This window comes from Heloderma suspectum, chromosome 2, assembly GCF_057233095.1.
Source record: "Heloderma suspectum isolate Gila_16-S chromosome 2, 16-S_ref, whole genome shotgun sequence".
Taxonomy (NCBI): Eukaryota; Metazoa; Chordata; class Lepidosauria; order Squamata; family Helodermatidae; genus Heloderma; species Heloderma suspectum.
The window spans coordinates 2,949,517-2,970,951 of record NC_139459.1 but is presented as its reverse complement, the minus strand read 5'-3'; the positions used below and the strand labels follow the sequence as shown (position 1 = coordinate 2,970,951).

The window sequence follows — 21,435 nt, the reverse complement described above, 5'->3', positions numbered from 1 at the left end:
TTTTTTGGTGTAGTCATATACCGTGTGTCCAGAGTGGAAGGAATGCCAACAGGAGATGAGCAGCTGGTGCTTTAGGTATGAGTCATCCTGTCCTGAGATGGTCAGAAGTTGGACTACATGATCTTCTGGGTCCACATCAATTCTATACCACCTAGATCCACAGATAAGACAAAGAAATTAGTTGTGTAATTGCAATTTTCAGGTCAAAAGTGGCATTTCAGGGAGCAGAAATGGTTCCCGGTTGCCCTAAATTATGTGCAGAGTTCACCTCTTTCTGTTTGTTGTTGTTGCTGTTGTTGTTGTTGCCTTTGTTTTGTGGTCTTGCCGCTACTTCAGGGCCCCTCTTTACGGAGTCTTCTTCCTGGGACCCATGGGTGATCCCAGCCAATCAGGGATCATCTTGCGAATGTGACAGCCCCACACCATGCTGCCAATCAATTTGGGTATGTGATGCCATCTCAGAGGGCAAATTAACAGAGAGGAAGGAGGGATTTAACTGAGAGGGAGAGGGATTTGCACACCAGCAAAATGCGGACTCCCCAAGTTCCGTCTTGAACCATGTTCCGACTCTGTATCAGATTTGTTTTTTTCTATTTGCATGAAAATCTGTGAGTGTTTTTGTGCATATTTTACAAATGTACACATCAATTGTGGTCCTCTTTGAAATGCACACATTCTTCTCCCATTTATCAAAGCGTATTCGTGTGCATTTTTCAAAAGTACGCTGTGTTTCATGAGAATTTTTCCTTTTGGTCTGTGAATCACATTGCAAGCTTGGAAATGTACAGACTTTGACCACCGATGGTGTCTGAGTCTATGTTCAGTCCAGAAAGTATGAATGGGTAAATCCTGATCAAAAATGAGCTGAAACAAATTTCTCGTCCATCCCTAGGGAAGGGCAGTGCTTCCTGAATCAGCATTACGCCCACTCTGATTTGGTGAGCCCTGGAAAAAGAAAAAGGGAGACACCAAAGGGGGTGGGGTCCCATGCTGCCAGATGTTTTAGCAAGCAGCAGCCCTTTCTGCCACTGCTCCATTTGGCATATAAACAGTGCTGTGCTCATGATTATCAATAACGATACAAATCCCTCTCCCCAGAGAAAAGATAATCTGTTGAAACAAAACAACAGGACATTCTTTGTGACATTTTTTTTCAAAAAAGGATGGAAAATGCAGTCAGCTCTCAAGGCAGGCAGCGAAGCCGGTGCTGGCTGTGCCGCCGTGCCATGGACTTTTCAGTGGACACATACTGCCCTCTGGTGGCCACCTCGACTAACATACAGCTAGGAGGAGGCTACCTTGGGCTGGAAGAATCTTGCGACAATGGCGCAGCTAGGAAAGTCAAAGTGGGATGAAACCTTCTTCAAAGAGATAAACCAAAGTGTAGGTGGAAAGGTATTTCTAGTAGGTGGGAACTCCATAGCTATAAAGGGGAGTGGGAAAAGTGGGTAATAATAGAAGCAAAAGATGCCATGCATATTCCTGATCTAGCTGGGAGCATTTGAAATGTTTCTACATTAACCAAAAAGGGGGTTAATGTGGACTTTTGTAGCAATTCGTACACCATCACCCTGGATGGGCATCTATATGCCAGAGAATAATGGTACGTTTGAACAAGTGGTTCAGGGAACAGGAAAAGGTGACAAGGTGCTGTACAAGTGCAGATGGTCCTGAGTTGTGGCACAGGCAACTTGGGCATCATGATGTGAATGCCATACTTAATATGGAAAGAAATCATTTAACAAAGGGCATGGCAAGAAAGGCATATGCAGCAATGGCAAAAATAGGTGTGTCCGTTGCATTAAAGCAAAGACTGTAAGGCCTTCTATTCCAAAACAGAGTGAAAGGCAACCAAGAAAGCCACTGGAGTTAATACACATCCAAACACCTTCCGAGGCAGGAAGCCATTCTTCAATAATTTTTGTAAATTATTATTGTGTCACCTACCCCCTGAAGGAGAAGCATCAGCCCTGCAAATGCTGAAAGAATATGTTACAACTGTGTGGAACAAATTTGGAGGAAAGTCCCAAGCTCTTCAGTCAGACAGTAGTGATGAGTACATGTCACACCACACAAAAACATCCTTGAAAGAACAGGACAGAGCACACAGACATACGATGCCATCCACCCCTGAACAAGACGGGGCTGCAGAAAAAAAGAACAGAACGCTGATGGAGAAGGTGAGGTGCATGCAGTCGGGCGTGAAGTTGAGCATTCGGTCTTGGGGAGAGGCGATGATGGCAGTCACCTGCCTGCAAAGCAGATGGCCTACCAAAGCAACAGCCAGGACTCCATTTGAGCCAGGACTCCATGGAGGAAAGCCAAGTGTGGAGCACATCAGAGTGTTTGGATCCAAGGTCTACGCTGAAATACCAAGGGGAATCCTCACAGCAGCGGGTTTAGTTTGCTCTCCGCTTGGTTGCGCTTTTTACTGAAGTCGTATCTGCTCCATCTGGGGACACACAGGGCTTGAAAATCCGGATTATCCTGAAGCCAGCCTGGGGCTCTGGGCAGGTCACACGGCAGTGTACCGGAAACTGTTTGGGTGGCTACTGGGTGGAGTCTCATCTACGTCATCATTTAGAGAACCTGTTCATTCCCTCCCACTCCTGCCTTGTTCTGCCCTCTGGCCAGGGTGCAGGCTGCCGCCCCAGCCTATGTCCGACTCCCCCCAATTTTTTTCATTACATTCCCTCTAAAACCATAATAGCTCAGTAGCGACTGAGGCTATTGAAGGCACAGAACTTTGTTATCATTTAACTTGGAGTAGAGTAACTATCGGGTGGAGTAGTTCCTTCCTGGGGGTGCTTTGCCCTGCATCCACAATTGTGTTTGTGCCTTTTAAAACACTTTAGAAGATGTTCCTAAAGCGCAATTTTGCTTATCCACAGTGGCAGTCGGTGCCAGTCAGTGTCCCTCTGGTGGTGTGGTGTAATTGCGCTATAGCAAGTATATGTATTCTTGTACAAATGCGCTATTTTGACATTGCAGCACCATAGATTTGCTATAGTGCATCTCTGCTAAAGAATAAAGAGGCTGGCAGGGCATCACTGCTCTGACAGGAACCTCCACTCAGTGCCCAGCCCAGCGGAACCACTCCCCCCACACAGGTCATTTCCAGTCTGGCCAGATGTGGGAAAACATCCTGGTCATGTGCAAAGCAGCCATTCCAGCATCGATCCTCTCTGTGTGCAGATGTGCATCTCGGCAATCTGCATGTTGGTGACCAACATTCGGGCTATGCTCTCCCTTCTGCTGCTCTTATAGGATCAGGAGTCCCGCTTAAAGACACTGAGGAGGGATATGAGGCAAAGGCATAGGAGGAGAGCTGCCTTATGGTGCTATGGGAAGGGAAAGCCTGCTGCATTCCGCATGACCAGACCCAAAACAGGACAGCATTGGTGGTGTTTCCCTACCAGCCAGGACTGGTGGGAGAACTTTGTTCTCAAAATCTGCGATGACGAGCAGTGGATTGCTAACTTCAGGATGACACAGGGACCCTCTTTGAAATTGCAAAAGCTCACCAGCCAGCACTGGAAAGGCAGGCCACCCACATGAGGGAGCCAGTTCCAGTCATCACACATGTGGCAATCTGCGTATGGCACCTGGCCGATGCGTGCGTGCGCAGGAAGGCTGCTCGTCAGTTTGGCATCAGAAGAACCACTGCAGCAAGCGTTGTGGTGGAGGGGTGCCTCGCCGTGGAACATCTCCTGCTGAGAAGGACGGTGAAGCGGGTGTCCTGTGTCCCAGCACAACCAGGAAGTCAGGGGCTTCCGCCTTAGCTCCAGGGCACAATGGCTCCAGGCACGGGGCGGGGGGTGGCAAGGGCATACTGGCTGGCACCAGAAGTACGCACGCTCCTGAGACTGACCTGGGAGAGTGGGGGGGTCCACAGGCTGGTGCCCAGCTGCTGCCTGCAGACCATCTGCTTACACCGAAGGATCGCTCGGGGGAGGTGTGCCGCTGGCTGCCAGTGGAAGGCCAGGCGCTGGTCTAATTTGAAGTGCCGAGGGGAGCCTCCGCCAGACCCTGGAGCTCCACAGTGGGCACCCACCCCATGCTATCCGCCACCCTTCTTCGGGGAGCCGAGGGAGCTGAGGGTGCTGGCTGGACAGCTCAGCCCTGAGCTGCGCAGACCAGGTGGCGAGGAGATACCCCCCTCCTCCGCAGGCCAGCCCATCCCTCCCATGGCTGTATGCAGATGCAGCGCATGTAGCGTAGTCCCACTCCTCTGTGTGGGAACGGGTTTGCAAAGCAGGATTGCCCCCTAGGCCACCCCAAAACTTCACCACTTGCAGACATGCAGTCCCACAGAGGGAGATGGGGGAACTCCCAGGAATGAGTGCTCAGAAAGGGATTGCACTGCCCTCGTACCTAAACGCCCCCTCCTCCGCAGGCCAGCCCATCCCTCCCATGGCTGCATGTGGACTCAGAGCTGGCACAAGAGAAGGGAGGACTGATGACTGCTCCTTTTCCTTCTCCAGCTTGCCGTGGCCCTGAACAGGAGGTAGGCAATGAGGACAGGATAGAGCTTGTGCTGCCGGGTGAGTGCCTTGGTGTATCAGCAAGGGGTCCTTTGCACTGTGACGTGCCTCTGGGTCATCTGCTTGGGGATCCACGTAGTGCTGGTGCCCCCCCCCCCCCGGCAATGCCCAGCATTGGGCAGGCACGTCACTATGTCCTGTCTCCCCACAGCCCCCCCAGAACCTCGCGAGGAGAGTCAAGCTGCACCGCAGCCTGCAGTCCGGCCGCCGCTGCCCAACACGCCTCTGCCGCCACCTGCCCAGGAGGGCCAGGCAGCCCAGGGAGAGGCAGGAAAGCGCCCTGCACTGGCCCAGGGGCGGAATGCCCATCCTGCCGTGGTTTGCAGCGCAGGGCTGTGGCAGCAGATCCGCCAGATGGCGCTCCAGCTCCGGGCTGGACGTGAGTTCAATCGCTGAAGTCACTAGCCAGAGAAAGGGCAGGGAGGCCGGCACGAACCAGCCTGCCCCAGCCCCGGCCCGCTTCCCCTCCTGGCCGCTGCGGCAGACTGGGTGGCAGCCCTCGAGGAGGAGCAGGCGCGGCAAGGCAGCCCCAGGACACCCGGCACCCGGAACAGCACGGCCTGCGGGACTCCCCGCCCTGAGCTGCATTCCGCCCCGCCTCCCCCCTGTGCAAACACCCCCACCTTCCTCTCCTCCCCCATCCTTCTGCCCTTGTGAACTTAGCTCCCCCCAGTCTCCCCTACCCTACTTGTGAATTGCAGCAGTTCCCCTTTTAGATCAATAAAATGTGTTCATTGGAAAAGAAATCACAGCCTCCGAGTATTCCTGATGTGCGCTCAGGGATGGGGTGGGCCCTGGAACTGCTGAGAGGGCTGCATTGGCAGGGCGATGTGGGGAGAACTTTGGGGGTCTCTTCGCCCGACGCTGTTCTCTCTGGCGGGGAGGCGGGGGCTCTTGCGGGGGGACGCGTGCTGTGGCAGGCAGCACAGTAGCAGGAGCAGCTGACCGCTGCATGCAGGCTGGAGAACAGCCACTGCATGGGTGAGAGGCACTGCTTTGCCTTCCTCCTCCTTGATGCACAGGTCAGGGCTCACATCCTCTGTGTCAGTGGGAGGCTCACCCTAACCACTCTTGCCCCGTCCTCCCCGAGCTCCCCGACAGGTTTCCCCACCAGTTTCTCAAGCGGGTCCGACATCCTGCCACTTGCAGCCAGGAGGGCACATCTGTCCCTCCTGCGCTCAGCCTCATCTGCTGCTGTGCGCTCCACACTTCCTTCATGCACCCGGGTGTCACGCTCAACCACGTGGAATAACCTGTTGCTCTCAGAAGTGGCGTGTCACAGCAGCTGATCCACATTCTTAGATCAGAGCAGCCTGTCCTCCAGTTAAAGGCCATTGCTAGGCATGTGGCGGGGGACAGTGTGGCTTTGTGGTCTGGGATGCCAGGTGGAGAAATGGTGTTAATGGTCTGTGCGGAAGGGGAGCCTTGGGATCATGAGCATACACAGGCACCTCCCTCGGGGCGGGCGCACCCCCCCCCCCCGGGTCCCAGATCTATGCAGAAGGGGAGCCCACCTGGGTGGCATTCTCTCTCCACACTACACCCATCAGAAGTCTGTGGTCCAGCATTGTCTGTGGCCTCACCTACATCCATGGAGGCAAAAGAGGACGTACCAGCTGTGTGATATAAAGGCAGGTACAGTTAGGGCGTGTCATTGCCATGGAGGGCCATGTGCCTCAGGAAAATCAGTGCCTTCCAGTACAGCAGATTGTGCAAGCACAGGCATTGGACAGCATGGTGGCTATGAAGGGAATCCACTCACCTTGTGGCTGACCTGGCTGGATCTCCTCCTCCGCAGAGTGCGATTTCCACACCCGGGTGAAGAAATGAGCCGTTGTAGGTTGGGGCAGAGCGGGGGGGGCATGGAGGAAGGGCGGGGAGGGGGACTCACCCACATTTCTTCCACTAGGGACATGCATTCCTCCTCATTCGTAGGGTGAGTGTTGTGGCTGGAGAGCAATTGTGGTGCTGCCCGGACAGGCGGAGGTGCCAGAGGGGCAGCAGATGTCCTGCGCATGGCAATGCCTCTGCTCATGCGCTTCAGTTGGATAGGAGCATCCCCCAAGGATGCCGCGGAGTGCCGTACAGAAGGGGCACGCTTCCACGTTATTCCCAGAGTGGGAGTTGTGAGCTACCGCCCTTCGATATTCTGGCCGGCCAGCTTTGGCCTTTGTCCTGCACTCCACTGCACTTCGGCTATGCCCCCGAGGGTCATTTGGCGGGAAATCTGCACGTATGAACCTATGCTCCTCTGACCAGAGCAAAGCTGCTCCTGGGTCTTCTGCTCCCCCTATGTGACAAGGAGAGCCATGATTTCCTCATGCTTCCAGGATACCCTACAGCCCTTGCTAGCAGACTCTGCGGAAGCCGTTGTAAGCAGTTCAGGAAAAGCGCCTCACCAGAAGCCCTGGGGAGAGAAAGGAAGGGTGGTATTCCGAAAAGGGGGGAAATGCCCCAAAAGGGCCTTGGCGGGAATTTCGCTAGTGCGCAGTTGTGATTTAATGCCCTAAAGCTTACTACTGCACTCAGCCCTACTGCTTTTAACCATAAATGTGCTTTCTCGGTGGCCCACGGTAACTGCTTTCTGATACGGACACTCAGCCAGAGCCCTCCCAAGCTCCCGAAAGCGCTTTAACAACTTTGTAGGACCAAAAGCCTACTTTAACTTCAGGTATTAAATGGGCAATTGCGGAGTCCTGCAGTAACTCCTTCAGGAACTGTAATCTGGCCATAGCTCCCTTCCCTAGAGCATGGGACGCAGTGAGCCTTCACTCCCTCGAGGCGCCTTCACAAGTGCAAGCCTTAGCCCTGAAAACTGCGTACCACCTGCCCCACTAAATACCCTTTAGCATATGCCCGCAGTAACAACTCCAAGTGTCACCCATTAGCTACCTTTGATAAACTGGAAGAGATATACTTTACAGTCCCAGGCAGCTGCGGTTGGTGAAACTGGAGCACTTGCTTTGGGTTCATGATGTAGCACTAATGCTCCATTTCAACATGGCGCTTCTATGCCTTATCGATTTAAGAGGATTTTTTGTAAGTTAGCAGCTGCTGAGTGGAGCACACCTTTACTTTGTGGGGGTGGGCACTAGAGTTTAGTGGTAGGCAAAGCAAAGTAAATGCCATGAGGTAGCTCAGAACTCCCGAATGGCCAGCTGCATCATGGCAGAAACTTCGGGGAAAAACAGGGAGGAAAAGCATTGGGGAAACACCCCTTGACTGGGGCCAGTGAGCTCACAGCTAGGTGAAAAGACACACCCCTGGGCAGGGCATTCATGCCAAAGTAAATGTGGAGGGTTGGTCCACACTGCAATAGAAGCACAGAAAAGCTGAATTAAGGAAAAGAACCGGACTAAAACTAGTCTCGGAAAAACTGGTTCTTCTGGCTCAAAACTCCGGGGTGGCTGTGGGATGGCTACAACGTCGGGTGCCTTGAATGACCTCCAAACACAGCAAGCTTGCAGCAAAACTCCCACTGGGACAACCCCCATGAGAGAAGAGGTCAAAACTGGACGGCAGAGACAAGGACCAATAACTGGCTACGCTCCAGGATGTGGAGGCTGCTGAATATTAGACCCAATAACAGGAAAACTCTCAGTGAGCAGTGCAATGTGCTTCCATGAAGGTGAGAAAATCACAGCAGACCACGCTGAGGCAGGTTGCCCAGCAGAGGTAATCCAAGACCCAGAAAGGCAAAAAACAAAACCAGTCAACCAGCAGAGATGAAACTCCTCCACCACCACCACTCTGTCAGATGCTCACCAGAAAAGGCTCCTCGACACCAGTCCAGCCCAAAGAGATAGAAGAGACAGAGGCTCAAGCACAAGCAGAAGGGAATCAGGCAGGGTTCCTGAATCAGAGCTCAGACACTCATCCTGGCCCGGCAAAGGCAAACCAGCTAGATGACTACTCTGCTTGCAAGAGCAGCAGCACCACTAGAACCCTCAAGGGGGTGGGGGGAAGGATGCCCGCAATAGAAGCAAGTGGAGAAAAGCTGCAGAAGAGGAAGTAGAGGCTCCACCTAAAAATCAAGCTCGGACACTCGCAGAGCTACCAACAGGCAAAAGGCCCGAGGGATGCAAATGGGTCTCCAAAGCCAAACAGAACGCAAAGGGTGAAATAGAGCGACATAAAGCCAGACTAGTTGCCAAAGGCTATTCCCAGAAGTGTGGGGAGGATTATGATGGGACAGTTGCCCCTGTGGTGAAGTGTGCTACAAGAAGGACTGTTTTACGTGTAACAGCATCAAGAAAGATGCATGTTGAACACCCAGATGTCAAGACTTAATTTTTACAGGGAGCCACTTTTACAGGGAGCCACATTTCCATGAAGCAATGACCTGGATTGAAAAATCAGGTGACAAACCACTTGTGTGTAAACTTCAGAAAAGCAAATACGGGCTGAAAGAAGTTGGAAGAGCATGGAAAGAAAAACATAATTAGATGCTCACCAGAAAAGGCTTCAAGCAAGGGCAAGCTGATCCCCATCTTTACACACAGTATAGAAATAATCTATGGACATACGTAGTAATATATGTCGATGATCTGATTCTGAGCTATGCAGATGAGGCTGACTGTGAGGAAATTGTAAATCACTTAAATCAAGAGATAGAAGTGAAGAGACTGGGAGACATCTACTACTGCCTTGAAATTCAAATAGAAAGAGAGGAAGATGGAAGCTCCTCAGCCAAGGGCAAAAGATCCATGGACTCAAGGATGCCAATGCAGTAGCCACACCAATGGAAATCGGCTTTCTAAAGGGAAATGGACACAGTGAACTCCCACCACAGAACAACCAGGACAGAACAGCTGTAGGGAAGTTGCTGTACTTGGCCACCGTGGCAAGGCCAGATCTACAGTGCCTTGCATAAGTGTTTACCCCCCTTTGACTTTTCCACATTTAGTTGTGTTACGACCTGGGATTAAAATGGATTTAATTGGCATTTTTGCCATTTGATTTACACAACATACTTAATACTTTGAAGGTGCAAAATGTTTTTATTGTGGCACAAAAGTTAATTAAACCAAAACAAACTGGCATTTGTTGGTTGCACAAGTATTCACCCCCCTGAGTCAATAGTTAGTAGAAGCACCTTTGGCAGCAATTAGAGCTGTGAGTCCTTTTGGGTAAGTATCTACCAGCTTTACGCATCTGGATCCTGCAGTTTTTGCCCATTCTTCCTGGAAAAATTGCTCAATCTCTGTCAGGTTGGATGGGGACCGTTGCTGAACAACAATTCTCAAGTCTCGCCACAGATTCTCAATTGGATTGTGGTCTGGGGCTTTGACTGGGCCATTCAAAGACATTCAGGTGCTTGGTTTTAAACCACACCAGTGTCACTTTGGCTGTGTGTTTAGGGTCATTGTCCCGCTGGAAGGTGAACCTCCACCTCCGTCCCAGGTCACTTGCAGACTGGAAGAGGTTTTCCTCTAGAATTGCCCTGTATTTGGCTCCATCCATCTTGCCCTCAATCCTGACCAGTTTCCCAGTCCTGCCGATGAACAGCATCCCCACAACAAGATGCTGCCACCACCGTGCCTTACCGTGGGGATGGTGTTCTCGGGGCGATGAGCACTGTTGGCTTTGCGCCACACACAGCGTTTTGCAGTAAGGCCAAACAGTTCAGTTTTGGTCTCATCGGACCAGAGAACCTTTTTCCACGTTTCTGTGTCTCCCACATGCCTTTCAGCAAAATCCAAACAGGATTGATACGGGTTTTTTTTCAGCAATGGCTTTCTTCTCATCACTCCTCCATAATGCCCAGCTGTGTGGAGATTGCAGATGATAGTTGTCCCATGGACGGTTTCTCCCATCTCAGCTGTGGATCCCTCCAGCTCCTTCAGTCTTACCATTGCCCTCTTGGTTGCTTCTCTGACTAACGCACTCCTTACCTGGTCACTGAGTTTTGGTGGACAGCCTTCTCTAGGCAGAGTCACGGTTGTACCATATTCTTTACATTTGTAACAATGGATTTAATGGTGCTCCAGGGGATGTTCATAGTTTGGGATATTTTTTTATAGCCCAACCCTGACTGGTGCTTCTCCAGAACCTTATCACAGACTTGTTTTGATAGCTCCTTGGTCTTCATCATGCTGTTTGTTTAGATATGCTCTCCAACAAACTCTGGGGCCTTCCAGAAACAGGTGTATTTAATATGAGATCATGTGACACTTGAATTACACACAGGTGGACTCCATGCAACTAATCATGTGCCTTCTGGAGGCAGATGGCTGCACCAGAGCTTATTTAGGAGTGTCACAGCAAAGGGGATGAATACTTCTGCAATCCAGACTTTTCAGGTTTTATTTGTAAATCATTTTGTAAAATATGTAGATTTTCCCCCCACTTCGACATGATGGACTATTTTGTATGGATCAGTGACAAGAAATCCCAGCGTGCAGGACACGGAATAATGGGCTCAAGTGACAGGAAGCCAGATTCCCACTGAACATCAAGAAAAACTTCCTGACTGTTAGAGCCATGTGACAATGGAACTGATTCCCTAGGGAGGTGGTGGGCTCTGCCACACTGCAGGTGTTCAAGACGAGGCTGGACAGCCACCTGTCGGGGATGCTCTGGCTTGGATTCCTGCACTGAGCAGGGGGTTGGACTCGATGGCCTTGTAGGCACCTTCCAACCCTACTATTCTATGATTCTATAATTCTATGACTCTATGATTAAATCCATTTTAATTCCAGGTTGTAACACAACAAAACATGGAAAAGTCAAAGGGAGGTGAATACTTATGCAAGGCACTGTAGCCACAGCAGTAGGGATACTGTGTGGAAAGACCAGTTCACCAATGAAAGAGATTGGACTGCTGTGAAAAGAATGGACCGCTGTGAAATGAATAGACAGATTCTTAAATGACATAGAACATCTGAAATGAAAGCTGCAAGTAGGTACAGATTGGGCTGTGGACACCGCAGTTTGCAAATCCACTAATGGAAATGTGTTCTATTACGTGGAATGGTTAGTTGGACGCCAGAAACAAGATACAGTGGTGGGTTCATCCACTGAAGCTGAATACATGTCAGCCACCCAAGCACGCCAGGAACTCAAATCACTGTGCCAGTGACTCGAGGATCTAAGAATAATTGAGCCAAAGCTTGTACAGATACTGGAAGATAACCAAAGCTGCATAAAGCTCTCACAAACTGAGAAGGTCAATTCATGCACCAAGCACATTGATGTGAAATACCACTTGCTGAGAGACATACAGGAGAAGGGGCTTCTTGAAGCAGAATATTGCACAACTGGAAGCAGGGTTGCACACATCCTGATGAGACCACTCACGAGAGAATGCTTGCAGTGTCTATGAGAGAAGATGCATCTTGTGGACTTACCCACATGCCATTGAGAAGGGGTGCTGGAGTCAAGGGACGGTGCTTGTGATGAGTCGTCTGAACCGGGGGCGGGGGTGGTAGACAACAGGGAACTCATTTTCTTCCTCCGCTAGTTTCTCCTAATAACTACTCTTTGATGCGGACTGCAACTCTCAGGCTGTACTTCCTTCCTTCCTCCTTCTTCACCAGTAGGACGTGTTCCTTTATTTGGACAGTGCAGCCAGTATGTTGCTGAACAACAATTCTCAAGTCTCGCCACAGATTCTCAATTGGATTGTGGTCTGGGGCTTTGACTGGGCCATTCAAAGACATTCAGGTGCTTGGTTTTAAACCACACCAGTGTCACTTTGGCTGTGTGTTTAGGGTCATTGTCCCGCTGGAAGGTGAACCTCCACCTCCGTCCCAGGTCACTTGCAGACTGGAAGAGGTTTTCCTCTAGAATTGCCCTGTATTTGGCTCCATCCATCTTGCCCTCAATCCTGACCAGTTTCCCAGTCCTGCCGATGAACAGCATCCCCACAACAAGATGCTGCCACCACCGTGCCTTACCGTGGGGATGGTGTTCTCGGGGCGATGAGCACTGTTGGCTTTGCGCCACACACAGCGTTTTGCAGTAAGGCCAAACAGTTCAGTTTTGGTCTCATCGGACCAGAGAACCTTTTTCCACGTTTCTGTGTCTCCCACATGCCTTTCAGCAAAATCCAAACAGGATTGATACGGGTTTTTTTTCAGCAATGGCTTTCTTCTCATCACTCCTCCATAATGCCCAGCTGTGTGGAGATTGCAGATGATAGTTGTCCCATGGACGGTTTCTCCCATCTCAGCTGTGGATCCCTCCAGCTCCTTCAGTCTTACCATTGCCCTCTTGGTTGCAATGGTAAGACTGCACTTGGCTTTTCTTCAGAAACTATTTTCCCAGGAGCTATGAACTCCCGATACAATGCAGTTTGCTTTTGAAGTAGCAGTGTGTGTGTTTCTTTCTATAGCACTTGCCTGGCACCAGTTACGCGCTGAAGCTATGCAGCCCAAACTCACCAAACACATGTAATTTTAACATGTTGCACAGTATTTATTTATTTTATTAGTTTTGTTTGTTTGTTCATTACATTTATATCCCACTTCTCCTCCAAGGTGCCCAAGGCAGCATACATGATCCTTCTCCTCTCCTCTCCATGTTATCCTCACAACAACCCTGTGAGGTAGGTCAGGTTGAGAGTCAGTGACTGGCCCAAAGTCACCCATTGAGCTTCATGGCCAAGTGGAGACTTGAACCCAGGTCATCCCAGTCTAATCCTCTAACCACTACACCACACTGGCTCTCAAGTAATAGGTAGCCCCTATTCAGTCATCTGCTTTGAATCGGCAAAAAACACAACGCAGAGGGATAAAAATCCATAGAGCTAAAACAGTGCTAAACCACCACACACATTACAGAAGGCTGAGGAAGATAAAATGGTCTTTGCCTGGTGCTGGGAAGACATTCGGATGGAACTAGCGTTAACTGACACAGCACACAGCCCTCTGGTAGACAGAGTCGCCAGATCAGATCAGTACCTGACACCCCACGTAGACTTCAGCCTCAGTACCCCCAGTCATGCTGCCGTGCTCTCGGGCATCCCCATGGCAATCTCCTGCCTCATCTGGGGTCACCGTTCAGGGCTCTCAGACCCTAACACCGAGCTGAGCCGAGCCTGTTCAAGCGATGGGAAGGGCTGCAGCATGCTGGCGGAGCCCCCGCTTGGCATGCCGAAGGCCCCGGGGCCCATCCCTCGCAGTGCTGAAACTCTTTTAACCTCCTGTTTTATTCTTTCACTGTGTTGTTCACTGCTCCAAGATCTTCTGATGTGGAGCGGTATATAAATATTATCAATCAATCTCTGGGTTGGGCCTGGAAGGAAAAACTTGTCAAAAGCCCTGGAGAGTTGTGGCCAATCAGTGAAGGCAATACTGAGCTAAATGGGCCAGGGGTCTGGCTCAGGACAGGGCAGCTTGCTGCGTTCCCAAGCGGATCCTCACCAGGCCAAATGGCTGAACCAGGCAGAACCTTGGCTACCGTTCAGGAACTCCCCTCCACACCTTGCCCAGAGCCCCATGCAACATGATGTCACGTCTCCCACGGGCACTTTTTCAGCACTGCGCCAAAACCACGGGACAGTCCCGTATGAGAGGAGCTCATGGCCAGAGCAAGGGGAGCACAGCAAGGCCACAGGGAGGCATCATGGCTGAGCAGGGGTCCTGAACCCTGGCTCTCCCCACGCCAGCGTTCAGGATGCCACCCCAGCTCCAAGAGGCAGCCTTTGGGGTGTCAAAGCTGGCGCTGCTTCCAGGGCTTGTCCCCTGAGCTGGGTTCAAGGGCAAAGGCTTGGTCCTAGGAGGCGGGACTTGACTAGAAAGGGGAGAGTTTCTCTGGCAATGTGGAGAGTGTGTTTCCTCCCCACTGAGTCGCCACGGCACCCACTCAGGCGCTGTGTGTCAGACAGTGGGACGTGCGGGCCAGACGCTCTGCTCTGCAGGCAGGTTGGAGCCCCAGAGGTAAGGCCCTTCCAAGGACTGCAAAAGGCGGGCCCTCCTCAACCAGCAATAGTTCCTCCGCACTGGGGCGCTGTGTACCCCTCCAAGGGGCAAGCCAAGAGGGTGCTGCGAGGACAGCCAGATGCCCGCGGCGTCTGTGCCCCCGTGTTAACCGCTCTTCTTTTCCTCCCTGGCAGAGACAACAACCTCCAGCACCTCAGCATTTGTGGTGCCCCCCACCACCAGGATCTATAACTCAGACGAGCAAGGCAGCGACGGAGCCGTGGCACTTTCCGTGGTCGTTGGCCTGGTGCTGATGGTGTTCAGCATCCACTTTATTTAGTGAGTATCCTTTCAGCCCAGAGAGATTTCTGGGGCTGCACTCCTGGTGGCAGGGGTGAAAACCTGAGTGGTGCAAGAACAGCTTGGGTAGCAGGACAGCCGGCATGGCGTGGTTGCCAGGAAGACATCTGGCATCCCGTGAGCATCCACTTCTTAATCGCCCCGTGCCCCACGTCCGGAAACAGGTCATGCTGGAGGAGTAATAACCAGGCGTTCCTCTGTGCGTTCTTTCCCCTGCAGTAATAACCTTTGATTCTCTTCCCATCGCCACTTCCATGGGTACCCTGCCTTGCTTCAGAGCCATGCACACGTGGCCCTCGTCCTCTCTACCCACAGCTCCCCCTCCCCATTCTGGGATGCCGTTTCTCCATTGCTGCCCTTTGTGCTGAGCAGGCAGTCCACACTGCCTTGCAGAGATGATGTTCCACCGGCCTTCTTTCCACCTGCAGACATCTGAGGGAAAGCAGCCAGAGAATGGCCGGAGCACACCCCCTCCCGCCAACCATGCTCACCTTTGTAACAGTGGAGGGATTGGGTGCCAGTCTCACAAGCCACAGCAATACAGAATGCCAATTTTTAAAACGGAATCCATGTTCCAGTTGGTGTGGCTTTTTCACTGGAATTACAAACAAAGGAAATTCTAACAGGGCAGTTAGGACAGTTCTACACAATGAACGTAGCCAGTTGCCAACTGTTTCTCACTGTCACTGCCTCCCCAAAGGCTCTCGGGCATGGTTGTTTTGCAAGGGTGCTGGGACTTCTCTGGTATCGCTCCACCATCCTTAATGTGTGCAGCCCGATCCTATGCATGTTTACTCAGAAGTAAGTCCCGTGGAGTTCAGTGGCGCTTCCAAGTCAGCACGCACACGATTGCGGCCGTCAACAGGGCTTGAAACTAGGGACAGGTGAACAGTCCATGTTGGAGCTGGTTGAGCTTCTCCAAATTCCTCCTCAAAGCTCTAGTCACCTTGTTCATGTTCCCAAATGGGAGCATCTTTTCTCTTTCCAATCAGGAAAAACGCACATTTTAAAAAATATGTGCCCAAAATGCACACTTCCCCCAGGGGCTATAGCGTGAAAATGCAGATTTGGGGGGGAAATGTGCATTTTCAGAAGTGTGCACTTGGACACACTCTTGAACACAAATGCAAGCAGGGGGGGGGGATCAATCCATTTTTATTGTGAGATTCAACAAAACAAATAAAACAAACAAAAACATAACAAAACCAAAAAATTGAAAATATAACAACATACTGTAAAGTCCTCAGTTTCAAATATTACAACATTCTAGGGAGGAAATGGGGGGAATAGATTACACATTAACTTCAGTAAAAGCAGATATTTCCTGAGAATGGTGCTTCTGCACGCGTTCGCAAACGAGACACATTTGCATGATTCGTGAACAGGAACAAAATTCTTGTACAGCCCTACTTGAAACCAGTTTAAATTTGTAGTGTGTCCTTTGTGGAAAAGCCCCAATACCTTGCTGTGTGGAGTCAGTCCTGCCTTGAACCCAGTCCTTCCACTACAGTACAAGAAGTGGGGGCACTAACAGACCCCTTCTCCCTCCCCCTCTCTCCCTCCCTTCCTGTAGGCACGGCCTCAGAGCCCCACTGAGGAGGTCACCAACTCACCGGAACGTCTGTCTTTGCTTCTGTTTTGCACATGGTCTGAAGGACGTTGTCACGTTTCTCGTCATTGCTTCACTCCCTTGAAGGATCAGTCCTCTGAGACACAGAGACCCCTGATTCCACCCACCACCACCACCACCACCTTCCCTGAATTGGAAGTTTGACTGAGGAAATCTTGAAAAGGACAAAGGAGCCTTCCTCATGAAAAACAGAAAGATGGGAACCCGGGCGGGGTGGGATGCGGGGGCCAGACCTCCTGCCAGCGTGAAGGGGGGAGGGAGCAGAAGGGAGCACCAGCCGTTCTGGCCTCGGGGTTCGGATCATACAGCTAAACCACCATGCCAAAGACGCTCCGCTGAACCTGCTTCACACCTGCCGCGCTCAGCAGCAAACGGCCAGACATGGAGGCATGCGGGGCGGGGCAGCTCGGAAGGGGAGGCCATGCACCTGCCACAAGGGGGAAGCAGGGCTGCCACGTTCCCTGCTGCTGCTGCTGCACCCTTCTCGACAACGGTGAGAGAATGAACTGTCAAGTCCTTAGCCAGACAAAACCAGGAGAAGGGGGTGGGGAGGCATCCAGTGTGCTCCCGCCCCCAAAGAGAGAACATTGGGAGCCACAAGACTTGTTGTATATCAAGACGGAGCGGTCGTCTTTGTTTTTTTTAAAGAAACGGTTCGTGACGGAACCGCCGGCCCTCTCAGTTCATAGCATCTCTCGCCTCCCTGACTGAAACAAGGGGGTGGTCCTGGAACACATCCCCCCTCCCTGTTTGTAACTGCGTCCATTCCGTTTATACAAAGAAACACTTCGGTTTGTGTATTGGTCTTATTATTGGGGCGTGGGATGTATACGTAACGGATCTGTAACTAAACTGAAATGTCCGGCCTCACTCCCCAAAAACCCTTCCATTCCTCCTCCCGCCCCCAGTCCTGTTTTGTAATGCTCCAGTTCCCTTTTCCCAGTCCCTCTGGTTCAAAGTGCAGTATTTAATACGATACGTCCTATTATTCCAAATGATAAATATGCTGTATATGAACTTTTTATAGATGTATATACAGAATTTTAACAATAAGTCACACACACACTCTGAGGAGAGAAAAAAAAAAACAGGAGAGAGGTTGTTCATTAAATGTGACCATTTCATTATGACTTTTGTAAACTGGTTGTTGTTTTAAATCCTCCCGGTCAGGAGCCTTGAAACAAGTGAATGGCACCATCAGTCGATTCACAAACACAGGCTGCAGGTTAATTATGGTGGCATCGGCAAAAACAGTTAGGGACGGCGACACAGAAGGCGTGAGCTGGGGGTGAATGTGGTCAAAGAATAGAATTGTAGAATAGTAGGGTTGGAAGGGGCCTGCAAGGCCATCAAGTCCAACCTCCTGCCCAATGCAGGAATCCAAGTCAGAGCATCCCTGACTGGTGGCTGTCCAGCCCCGTCTTGATCGCCACCAGTGTGGGAGAGCCCACCACCTCCCTACGGAATTGGTTCCATTGTCGTATTGCTCTAACAGTCAGGAGGTTTTTCCTGATGTTCAGCCAGAATCTGGCTTCCTGTCACTTGAGCCCATTATTCCGTGTCCTGCACTCTGGGATGACGGAGAAGAGATCCTGGTCGTCCTCTCTGTGACAACCTTTCAAGTACTTGAAGAGCGCTATCATATCTCCCCTCAGTCTTCTCTTCTCAAGGCTAAACATGCCCAGTTCTTTCCATCTCTCTTCATAGGGCTTTGTTTCCAGTCCCCTGATCATCTTTCTTGCCCTCCTCTGAACCCTCTCCAGTTTGTCTGCATCCTTCTTAAAGTGTGGTGCCCAGAACTGGACACAGTACTCCAGATGAGGCCTAACCAGTGTTGAGTAGAGGGGAACTAGTACTTCCCAGGATTTGGAAGCTTTGCTGAAGTCGAGGTATATTATGTCTACAGCATTCCCACAGTCCACAAGGGAGGTTACCTGATCCAAAAATGAGATCAGATTCGTCTGGCAGGATTTGTTCTTGACAAATCCATGTTGGCTTCGAGGAATCACTGCATTGTTTTCCAGGTGCTTACAAATCGACTGCTTTATCATCTGCTCAGAATTTTCCCCGGGATTGATGTCAGACTGAATGGTCTGTAGTTCCCAGGTTCCTCCTTTTCGCCCTTTTTGAAGATAGGGACAACATTAGCCCTTCTCCCGTCATCTGGCACTTCCCCTGTCCTCCATGATTTCTCAAAGAGAATAGACAGCGGTTCTGAGAGCTCTTCTGCCAGTTCCTTTATGACTCTAGGATGCAGTTCACCTGGCGCTGGAGATTTGAACTCATTCAAAGTAATGAGGTGTTCTTTGACCTTATGCCTATCGGTTTCAAGCTGCAATCCTGCCCCTTCAGCCCGTACTTCGCCTTTGCCAGGGGGGCCATAGACCCTCTTTGGGAGAAGACTGAGCCAAAGTAGGAATTGAGCACCTCTGCCTTTTCTTTGTCATCTGTTATCATTTTGCCAACCTTATTTAATAGCTGAACAACCATTTCTTTCCTCTGTCTTTTACTATGCACATATCTGAAGAAAGCCTTTTTGTTGCTTTTAGCCTCCCTCGCTAACCTCAGTTCCTTCTCAGCTTTAGCCTTCCTGACGCCATCTCTGCAATTCTGTGCTACCTGCCTGTACTCTTCCTTTGTTACTTGGCCTTCTTCCCACTTATATGTGTCCTTTTTTGTTTTCAGGTCATCTCTAAGCTTTTTGTGAAACCACATTGGCTTCTTCTGTTGTCTTCCACCTTTTCTTCTTGTTGGAATGGTTTGTAATTGTGCCTTGAGAATTTCCTTTTTTAAAAGCTCCCACCCATCTTGCACTCCTTTTCTCATTAGCGTCGCTTGCCATGGGACCTTACTGATAATTGTTCTGAGTTTATTAAAATCAGCTTTCCTAAAATTCAGGGTACACGTCTGACTACACTCGGCTTTTGCTTCCCTTAGAACCAAGAACTCAAATATAACATGGTCGCTTTCCCCCAGAGTTCCTGTAACTGCTGCTTTATCCACTCAGTCATCTCTGTTGGTTCGGATCAAGTCAAGGATAGCCAATCCTCTAGTTCCTTCCCCTACTTTCTGTAGGAGGACGTTATCCGCCACACAAGTCAGGAATTTCCTGGAGGGGCCATGTTTTGCAGAATTTGTCTCCCAACAAATACCAGGGAAATTGAAGTCCCCCATTACTACTACATCATGCTTCCTTGAAACATTGGCAGTTTGCTTTTCAAAAGTTTCATCCTCGTCTTCTCCTTGATTGGGTGGCCGGTAGTAGACTCCGACCACCAGGTTCCTTTTATTCTTTGCTCCATTTATTTTGATCCAGATGCTCTCGATGGGGCTACCAAGCTCCTCCTCCTGTATTTCTGTGCAGAGATATGTATGGTCCCAGATGTTAGAAAAGGAAACAGGAGAAATATGCTGTTTCTCTGGGAAAGGAGAAACAGCATATTTCACATGAAGCTTATAGAATCACAGAAGAGTAGGGTTGGAAGGGGCCTATAAGACCACCGAGTCCAACCCCCTGCTCAATGCAGGAATACAAGTCACAGCATCCCTGACAGATGGCTGTTCAGCCCCTCCTTGAATGCCTCCAGTGTGGGAGAGCCCAAATGTTTAGGTTCCCATCCTAAATATATATTTGCATGCTCAATCCTATTGATTTTGGTAGTCAACTCTCAAATACGCATGTTTAGAATTGCAGCCTTCTTTTCATGTTCAGTTTATGAATCAGTTATAATACATATGTAAAAATTGGTTTCCCTTCCAAACAACCCCAGGGGTCTAGGAGTGTGCGTGTGGGCAGGGGGTGGGGATACTTCTCTCTGTGGGTACATATCCCCTCATCGCTCCTCTGGCGCTGCCTCTGCAGTGGAATTTCCCATGTTAGATGTATCCAGACGTTGGGCCTGGTCTCATTCCAAGCCCTGTTTGCCTGTCGCACTTCAGTGGGACAAGCACAGGTTCTGCACACCAAAAGTCCCAGGTTTTCCAGGTGAAAGGGATCTCAAAGGCTGGGGAAGGACCAGAGCTGCCACCACAACCAGGCCCAGCTGCTTCTGCTCTTCTGCTGTGCTCCCTGCCTGGCCTCAGCTTCTGTCTTCGGGATTCTTGCAATCTTCATATTGAATGTTCAAAGAAAAGACAATCCCATTTTGCCCAATCCATGTGCCCTCAGCCTCATGCTGCAGGGATGATGGCTCGGTTCGGACAACACGTTAAGCCACGATGGTTTATTTTTCTGAATTAACCATGGAGGCTTAGCGTGTCATCCGCATGCATTTTCCCCAATCACAGGGGTTCATTTAGCCCAAATAAGCCACCCTGGCAAGCCACAGCCTGTGGTGAGGTTTATCCCGTGTTGCCTGGTTTAAGCACACTGCCTACAGAGCCACCTGGCGAGAGTTTCCCACAGAGAGGCACAGTCACACAGGGTCTTAGCTGTGCATATCGGCTGCCTCCCCATGAGTGGGGGCCATGTATGAAATTTTTTCCCACGCCTGCAAACTCTCAAGGGTTTAGAGCCCTACCCCCTGGGGGGGGGGCACGGCTAGAGATAAGGGAAAGGTTTGGAGATGCAGCTTGGGAAGCATGGTGGTGGCCCGAGGGATGACGGGATACGAGTCCCACCACAGAGGAAGCTGGGAGCAGGAAGACTATAGAGGGAGGAGGGGCAGAGGGAGGAATAACCACGCTGCAAAGCTGAATTGTCCAATCGTGAGGATCCACAGTAGCTCATTTTCAAAGCAAGCAGCTGTAGATAGTTCATGAACCAACGTGGCTCAACATGGCGCGCAAACCTGCCCATCCACACAGACGCCCAGTTCGGCTAGAAGTCGACCACGCTCTCAAGCCCCTGTAAGGCCAATGCTGTGAACTGATTTCCCTGGAGTGTACCGTGGAGGAGGGCTGCTTTTTTAATGTCCAAACAAAAGACAGGGAGGAGATACTTCTTCCAGGAATGAGGCGTGTTGAACACCAGCACTCCTACGGCCCTCTGGCTGGCCCACAGAAGGAGCCCAAGCTCTTGCCGCAATGGAGGGCTGTG

General features: G+C 50.7%; 1 protein-coding gene across 2 annotated transcripts in view; it reads left to right on the top strand.

Moving 5' to 3' along the window:
• CNTFR (ciliary neurotrophic factor receptor) overlaps positions 1-17,526 on the top strand; it is a 476,854-nt gene extending 459,328 nt beyond the window's left edge. Inside the window, exons 9-10 of one of the 2 annotated variants that reach the window (XM_084832002.1) lie at positions 14,602-14,746; positions 16,341-17,526. In XM_084832002.1, the coding sequence (XP_084688128.1) occupies positions 14,602-14,746; position 16,341 (146 nt within the window). In that variant the 3' untranslated portion in view covers positions 16,342-17,526. Of the gene's footprint in view, positions 1-4,484; positions 4,545-4,695; positions 5,283-14,601; positions 14,747-16,340 lie in introns of those variants that run through there. The other variant, XM_084832001.1, reaches the window with a different exon arrangement.
• Positions 17,527-21,435: the final 3,909 nt, after the last annotated feature.